Genomic DNA, 9,108 nt, shown 5'->3' with positions numbered 1-9,108 from the left:
CTCTCACACCAGTCCACGACTTCTCGGAGTTCGCTACACAGGGCTGGGGGCTGGACCGGCAAAATCGATTTGCCCATCAAGTTAACTTGGTCGGCCTGGAACCCGAGGCCAGGGCTAAGGGGCAACATCCCCCGGGCCCTGTCGCTTTTCCGTAGGGCCCCCAAACAACGGCGCAGGGCTGAGATGCCCCCGCCCGCGGCCCCAGGCTTTGGAAGAGCCTGGCGCTGAGCAGGCGCCCTGGAGCGGGGTCTCGGGGGTCCCCGGAACAGTCACGTGTTCTCGAGACGCCGTTAAACCCCCGCCCTCTCTTCCCACCGTCGCCTCCAGGTCCTGCTCCTGCTGCCGCCGCCGCGGGGTACAGGAGCAGTCGCGCAGGGCAGCGCTCCCGGGAGCCCAGGGCCTGCATCGGTCGGGGCGCCCCGAAGTACCGGCTTCCGCCCCTCATTGTCACCCCCTGCCGCGCCGGGTAGGCCTGCACCGAGGGGCCGTGGCGGGTCCCAGCGCGCTCTGCGAGTCCGCACAGGTTCCTGGGAGCCCGTACCCCTGTCTCTGGTGCCTGGGCATTGTTGGGGGTCCCAAGTGGGCGGGGTAAGGAAGGTGAAGGGAGCGCGGCTGGAAAAATGGGGATTAGGGTGGCGGATCAGGCAATTGTCAGGAGTGAAGAGACAGCGGAGAGGGTACTGGGCTGAATTCTTCATGCCGAGCAGGTCCCTCCAGTCTCCAACTCACCCGGGTGGAGCAGGCGCGGGCCGAGCCCGGGTGGAGAGTGTAGGGGATCCGCTGAGGAGCCTCCTGGGGAGGGGGCGGGGAATGGACGGAGCGCTGTCCCCGGCTGGACGCGCCCTGGGTGCAGCCAGGAAGGCGTCCGGAGCTGGGAACGGCAGCCCGAGGGGTGACTGGGTCAGGGCTCGGCCCTAGCGGGTCTCTGGCAAGGGCAGGGGCGCAGCCCGCGGGGCGCCACTCAGGCCGTCCAGCTGCCGCGAGCGGTCCGGCACTGACCCGAGCCCTGCAGGCAGCTGCGCTCCCAGGTTTACGCTCCTATTTGCAAGGTGGCTTCACACGACAAATGCAAGCAATAACAAACATCCATAGAACTCGAATTCCAGAAACAGGAATTCTTTTTTCCAAGTTCACAGACCTTTAATGAATCTTTTAAGGGAACTGAGGCGTTGTGTTGGACCAAAGCCAAAACGATTTTACCATCAGCGGTGGAAAATAGCCTAAGGCTCTTTCAGCAGAATTTTGCAGTCCGAATGCAATTTTAGATTTCAGATTTCTCAAGGAAGAGAAACTCTGCCGTTAGAATTTGGAAGGGAGGGTGGTGCATGCCTGTGTTTGTCAGCTGAGCAGAACTGTATTTATCTTTCCAGTTCAAATTGTGGCATATTCGGGCTTTAAGAACAAACCATGGGAATATTTGAGAACATGGAATCATGCTCCTGTTCCACGATCACAGCAAAATAGACAATAGTTGATATTTTATCATTGCAGCAGAAAAATAATTACATATATTTTATTCTTTTGTGTGATTGGCATCCTTTGTGAGAAGAATGATGTGTATTTTCATAAGGCAAGAAATTACTCGAACAAAGAAACCTTATTTAAATGTACAAGTCAGACTTTTAATATACTTTGAAATTCCCTGCAGTTCCTCCTATTATTCTTAAGAACTATCTACTACTCTCTTAAAATACTTACAATCTATTCAGAAGGTTTCATTTGTCTAGGCGTCAGATATAGAACAACTTATAGGAAAATTCCAATAAACCTTTAAGAAGACATGGTATATAAGTTGTCATAGTTTAATAATGAACTTTCATTTTTCACACTTTTTACTCAGAGATTAAAATTCTGTGTTTCAGCATGGAAATTTCCATGGTGGGATATACAACTAATATAAAAGAGAGTAAGGAAAAATAGTAATTAGATACAACAAAAGTTTCATGCTGTCGATTTCAGATTTCTTGTCAATTAATATTCCATGTTAAAATATTCTTTCTCTGGTTATATTTTATAATTTCTATAGCAATCTAATAAGGTTCACATATATCATTACTTTTATTATGGATAAAATATGTTGCATAAAAATGTACAGCACTTATAATAACACTTGTTGAAAAGTAGAGGGTTATTAAACGTATTTGCATTTCCATTGTAGGTCTGCTCATTGTATTTTTCAGGAAAAAGGAAGGGAAAAGGTAAGTTTTAAGGCAAGAAATCGTGCTTTTTTGTTTGTTTGTGTTTTTATTTAAAGAGCATTCTTGTACCTTAGATTTTCAACTTAAATTTTTCCTAATGTTTAAACTATCCCATGGCTACCAGGAGGCACTTCAAAAAAAAAAAAAAAACCTGCATGTCCACACCCCCCATCCAACCACCAGCATTTGCAATATTCATCATTTAGTTGTAAGAAGAAATTCTTCCTTCATTGGAGCAAAGAATCACCGAATGTTCATTTCGTGCACACTGTATATTAGGCGTTATGTGTTTGTATGTTTATGGGGTAGATGGTGTGGTGTGGGACTAGAAGGAGAGCAGGAGAAAGTTGACTACAGTCACACCAAAATGAAATGAATAAATGAATTTTGAATGACTGTATGAATGCTGAGACAGTTTTTTAAATTTGCTAATCAGTCTATCAGTAGCTACATCAAATATTCATTATATTCAGCAACAGTAGAAGTGTCCATGCTATAGTGAAAGAATATATTGCTGGCAGTGAGGAGAAACCCATTCATCTATTAATTAATTCATCATCCAATTTGGGGCCTTTTTTTAAAGCTCAGCAATCTACAGTTACTCAGAGTGCGAACTTGAATTAATCCATCATAGAATATTCTTTGCATAGTACCTTGCATTAGTCATCTTTGTGCTTACAGCAGAGCAGACCACCTACCAGAATATAATATGTTCAATAAATACTTCTTGAATGAATAAAAGAAGGAACAACTAATCATTCTTAGCTACTCATTAATAAAAGGGGCCTACCCTTTAAAATTATATATAAATTATTCACTTTCTTAAAATTCTCAAATATTTTAAGGAATGAGAGAAACATCCTCAGTTTTTTCTCCAGCGTCCAATGAATACTCAGGATGGCATTTCTTTCATCTTCTTACTAAGGAGATGTGGTTTTATGACTTAATGTGTTCAATATTTTATGTGCATATATTTAAAATAAAAGTTTTAATAACAGACTGCACAGTTGTGGAATCTGATGTACTTCTTTTTTCATTGACTTTTTTAAATGTTGTAAATATATCTTGGAATTTTAGTTTCATGCTGCTTGTGTGATAGCCTTTATCAATGAACATATCGAAATGAAAAATTTAAAGCACTATACTCTCTTTATTGTCTATCTAGGTATCTCTTCCTCATTGCATTTTGGGACCATTTAAAACATTCATAGTTTTAATGGTCCCCTATAAATATATATGTAAACATACATGTACACACATATATATGCACACACAAATATATAGTCATACTGTATCCTGAATTATCCCACATTGCCAGGATGATTCATTTCTGTTATTTTAAAGCCAGGGAAACTAAACTGCTTTTCTAAAATGATTGGTAACGAATATTTACTTAGCATCCACTGTGTGTAATATGCTCTGTTAAACATCGTTGCTAGAATAAAACTAATTAAGACTTTTATCTATATTAGAATCTAATAGAGAGTTCTAACCACATGGATTGGAGAAAATCTGAATTTTAAACTCAAAACCACATTGTTTCTATTACCACAAATTGTGCTGCATCTTCTCTTTCTTTAAAAAAATTTTGGACAGCAATTTTACACTGAATAAGTATCATCCACAGTTACATGTTTCAAAAAAGCACAAAGCCATTGTAGAAGGGGCTATCCAATTTCTCTCTTATTCTTCCTCAGGTAACACAAGGAAAGGTCATCAGTAACAACTGACCTGCCACAAAGTTAGAAGAAAAGGATTGACTCAAGAAAGTAAGTAAAGAGAAGAACAACGAAGTAGGATTGCTGTTACAGACAGCCTGTACACATTATGAGTATAAATAGGATCATGAATAAGCTGAATTGAGCCAGAGGGTCATCAGAACTCAGGAAATTAGGCAAAAACACCAGTCAAAACTGTTTTGATTAGAAGCTTGCTGACCTATCCACAGTAGTAGGTGAGAGGCTATTGACTGGGAATATGATGAATAATACGATTCAGTAGGTCATGTGAGTCACTTTTGTATCAGGTAGTCTTTTTCATTGAGGCAATATCAACGTATATTGTTGGCTAGGGTCTAAGAATGAATAAATACAATCCTGAGTCTTTGAATTAACTTATCCTTCAAAAAGATGTAGTTAGATTCCAGAAAGTAATTTGGGCAACATAAAATCACTTGTAGAAGTTGTGAAAATCTTGTAACTTTTCTCATAGTACAACAAGGATTCTGTCATCCTGTTGGAAACTTACTATGTAAAGAACTGAAGTTAAACTTATTTGTAATGAATGTATGTACACAATAGTGTTTGCTGTTTAGAAATTTATTGAACCAGAACCTGTAGGTCTCTCATAAATTAAAGATAACAGTCTTTACTATTAATTTAAATAGAGTTAATTTTTTTGTAGTTTTAGTATAATTATTCAATTATGGATCTAGAAATAAGTAGATAAGCATACATTGATAGGTAACAAAAGTGCTTTTCTAAATACATATATATCACAGTCTCTATGAAAATATGTTTATTGGAATTAATTTTCTTGCTGGTTTGTTTTCTGTAGGAAATTCTTGTTTAAAAAAAAAAAAGAGGAAAGTGGCAGAGCACAGTGGCTCATGTCTATAATCCCAACACTTTCGGAGGCCAAGGTGGGAGGATTACTTGAGGCCAATAGTTGAGACCAGCTTGGACAACATAGCAAGACCCCATTTCTACAAAAAATAGAAAGATTAGCCATTTGTAGTGTAAGTGCCTGTAATCCCAGCTGCTTGGGGGGCAGAGATGAGAGGATTGCTTGAGCCCAGGAGTTCAAGGTTACAATGAGCTATGGTTGCACTACTGCACTCCAGCCTTGGCAACAGAATGAGACCCTGTTTCTAAGAAAAATAAAAAGCTTTTTAAAAATGAAAGTGCTTTTTTTAAAAGCAGAGGAGGGGGTCTTTTTGCCTTTTATTGGTATGTTTTAGGCAATTTAGTGCTTCATCAGGCAGTGCCATCAAAAATATAATAAGTAGAGGTAAATACTTAATGCCATTGAGGTATGACATTAATTTTATATGAAATGAAAAAAACTTATTATGGGGAGTTATATTAATGTCACTTCTACATTTACATTGAAGGTATAATGTTTGCCTTAAACAATGAATTCATTAATTTATTTGTAAGCCAAAATCTATACACAATTTTAAAATTCATAAACAGGTGAAATTTGTTTGTTTGTTTTAAAAAAAAAAACACTTACAACACTACTAGTTCATCAGTGGTTGTCCTAATCAGAGATAATCTGGTATATCTCAAAGGACTGAGGATTGGTCACAGAAAGATTTCATCATCCAGCATTGTGTTCACACAGTAAACAGTACAGCTTGATAAACACATTTAATGAGTGCCTACTATATGCATCTAGGTCATGAGCTAGTGATACTATTCTCAAGCAGTTTAAATTTTAACATCGTGTGAACTAGGTGATATTTATTTCTAGAGATTTGTTTGAATCTTTTATTCTCTCATAAACACTTATTTAATACCTGCAGTGCTAAAGTTACTATGCCATGTATTGGGATGGAAACCAAAGTGAGTAAGAGATAGTTTCTGCTTTGCCATTGCTTGGAAATCAACAAGGTAGGCTGGTAGGCATTATGATACCATGAAAGCAGATTGCGATACGCAGCATTAGACAACTGCAGACAGAATGTAACAGGAGTTCTGAAGAGGAGGTCATGTGCAGTTGAGTTGACCAGGACAGGTGACTTTTAAGTTTGGCCTAGCTTGGGATAGAAATGAAAGGAATTTTTAAGGTAAGATTATGTGACTAAACTATGCACAAGGTATCTTGACTTGGAGAATAATATTAATGAGCAAGTGAAAATTATGTATCTTGAAGTTCTTGTCTACATTTGCCTTTTTCTTTCCTTACATTATTTACTACATAAATTTTAAAAATACAATCTACTACCTTAGCACAAGTTAATACTTCTTAGAAGTATTGATAAAATTAAACTTACTGTAATCATTATTGGCTGATACTTGCCCTGCACTTGGAATCAGTTAAAGATTTCATAAACTTTCTTAGGAGATTAATAAGGTCATGGGAGCTTATCGTAAAATTTAGTTTCCCTATGAATAGATTAATTGAGGAGTCATGTATTTTTTTTTTTTTTTAGATTTCTAACAAACGTCTTTTTATTCCAGGCAGGACTATAATATGGATTTAGAGCTCAACAAGTATTATAACAAGACACTTGCCACAGAGAATAATACTGCTGCCACTCGGAATTCTGATTTCCCAGTCTGGGATGACTATAAAAGCAGTGTAGATGACTTACAGTATTTTCTGATTGGGCTCTATACATTTGTAAGTCTTCTTGGCTTTATGGGGAATCTACTTATTTTAATGGCTCTCATGAAAAAGCGTAATCAGAAGACTACGGTGAACTTCCTCATAGGAAATCTGGCCTTTTCTGATATCTTGGTTGTGCTGTTTTGCTCACCTTTCACGCTGACCTCTGTCTTGCTAGATCAGTGGATGTTTGGCAAAGTCATGTGTCATATTATGCCTTTTCTTCAATGTGTGTCAGTTTTGGTTTCAACTTTAATTTTAATATCAATTGCCATTGTCAGGTATCATATGATAAAACATCCTATATCTAATAATTTAACAGCAAACCATGGCTACTTTCTGATAGCTACCGTCTGGACACTAGGTTTTGCGATTTGTTCTCCCCTTCCAGTGTTTCACAGTCTTGTGGAACTTCAGGAAACATTTGGTTCAGCGTTGCTGAGCAGCAGGTATTTATGTGTTGAGTCCTGGCCATCTGATTCATACAGAATTGCCTTTACTATCTCTTTATTGCTAGTTCAGTATATTCTGCCCTTAGTTTGTCTTACTGTAAGTCATACCAGTGTCTGCAGAAGTATAAGCTGTGGATTGTCCAACAAGGAAAACAGACTTGAAGAAAATGAGATGATCAACTTAACTCTTCATCCATCCAAAAAGGGTGGGCCTCAGGTGAAACTCGCTGGCAGCCACAAATGGAGTTATTCATTCATCAAAAAACACAGAAGAAGATATAGCAAGAAGACAGCATGTGTGTTACCTGCTCCAGAAAGACCTTCTCAAGAGACCCACTCCAGAATACTTCCAGAAAACTTTGGCTCTGTAAGAAGTCAGCTCTCTTCATCCAGTAAGTTCTTACCAAGGGTCCCCACTTGCTTTGAGATAAAACCTGAAGATAATTCAGATGTTCATGAACTGAGAGTAAAACGTTCTGTTACAAGAATAAAAAAGAGATCTCGAAGTGTTTTCTACAGACTGACCATCCTGATATTAGTATTTGCTGTTAGTTGGATGCCACTACACCTTTTCCATGTGGTAACTGATTTCAATGACAATCTTATTTCAAATAGGCATTTCAAGTTGGTGTATTGCATTTGTCATTTGTTGGGCATGATGTCCTGTTGTCTTAATCCAATTCTATACGGATTTCTTAATAATGGGATTAAAGCTGATTTAATGTCCCTCATACACTGTCTTCATTTGTAATAATTCTCACTGCTTATCAAGTAAAGAACAAATGTTGATGTCATATAAAGTATATTTATAATAACTATTTATGTATAATAAATATAAATTCTGCTAATATGGAATTTAATTTATGTGAAAGAATTCTGGATTTGAATATCAGTTCATAATATATGGAAGATAATTTTATGTGTTGTCATAGGATTAATTTACTTAGTTGTGCAGCCAGTGTCAATCTAATGTATAATTTCATTTTAGAAAGTAGTTGTATTACCTTTCACTTCCATCCTATCTTATAAACAAGTGAATTTTATATTTTGTTGAAACTAAAAGTTATATCTAACCAGTATTTTTGTCCAAAAATATAATAGGAAAAAAATTCCTTGAGGAATTTTTCATTTCAAACTTGAAGAATATCTACCAGCTATCTATATTCGTTTCTACTCCACAGGCTTCTTAATGTTCAGTTTGAGAGTACAGAAAAAAAGTTAGTATGCCTGGAAAATCATAAGTAAATGACAGATGTCTGCCCAAATTATGAATATAAACATTAACTACAGTTTTGGAAATCCTACAGGAAAATGCTATTGCCTGTTGAGAGTTGCTCAAATTGTCAATTTCTCTTCACTGTCCTAGTAATACACAAGTAATTTACCAAATAAAGAATTTGAATTCCTTTCCAGACTCATTATACAACATTGAACACTACCAATAAAAGTTGTTTTCATATATATCTTTTCTATTCTAAAATATGAAGTCTAAATGGTATCTGTGTTTCCAGCTATTAAATAATTTTAAAGAATATTTTAAATGTGTACAGATAATTATGTTTTTGGCCAACATATAGAATGATTAATATATTTTATATTATTTCAATACTGTAGTCTCATATGCTTTCTTATTAAATTGAGGTCAGCCTTTTGAATTGTTGAAACTTTATTTTAGCCAGTCTTTTAAAGAACTAAGTCTCCAAAAAAAAATAGAGTGTTTGCATATATGATTCAGATGTGCATAATAACATTGACGTCTGCAGTTCCTATAGCTGATTTAAGCATTCCCTGTTCTTAATAAGAGAAACAATGAAACAAAACAAACAAAACCTTTAAGTTTGCAAGTAATAAGCCATGCTGGTAAGTATTTAATCAACTAAAAACCCAAAATCCCTATGGGGGCATTGTTTATGCCCTCCTTGCCTAGATGATGTCCACACACACAGGAAGCTAATGTGATTTCTTGCCATGGAGAAAATAGTGCTGGTCCACAAAATATCCTCTGCTGGTTCCTGCTGAACTCCAGTTGAGGCATAATAATCTTGACCTGTCTCTGTGTTACATCAGGCTCTACTGTACCGTGTATGGTATGTTCTCAACAAGGTGAAGGCCTGAGAATCCAGCTC

At 37.6% G+C, this 9,108-nt stretch overlaps 1 protein-coding gene across 2 annotated transcripts; it reads left to right on the top strand.

The window, feature by feature from the left end:
- Positions 1-315: 315 nt before the first annotated feature.
- NPY5R (neuropeptide Y receptor Y5) lies at positions 316-8,486 on the top strand. 2 transcript variants are annotated; one of them, XM_074396779.1, is made up of 4 exons: positions 316-466; positions 2,159-2,198; positions 3,896-3,967; positions 6,383-8,486. In XM_074396779.1, the coding sequence occupies exon 4, from the start codon at positions 6,396-6,398 to the stop codon at positions 7,731-7,733; it is 1,338 nt and encodes a 445-aa protein (XP_074252880.1). In that variant the 5' UTR covers positions 316-466; positions 2,159-2,198; positions 3,896-3,967; positions 6,383-6,395; the 3' UTR covers positions 7,734-8,486. The 2 variants fall into 2 exon arrangements, with proteins under 2 accessions (XP_074252880.1, XP_074252879.1); XM_074396778.1 differs by having other exon boundaries at positions 316-588.
- The last annotated feature ends 622 nt before the right edge of the window (positions 8,487-9,108 follow it).

The sequence above is a fragment of the Saimiri boliviensis genome, chromosome 3, assembly GCF_048565385.1.
Source record: "Saimiri boliviensis isolate mSaiBol1 chromosome 3, mSaiBol1.pri, whole genome shotgun sequence".
Classification (NCBI taxonomy): Eukaryota; Metazoa; Chordata; class Mammalia; order Primates; family Cebidae; genus Saimiri; species Saimiri boliviensis.
Note: the sequence above shows the minus strand (reverse complement) of the source record. Positions and strands in the feature narration are given on the sequence as shown.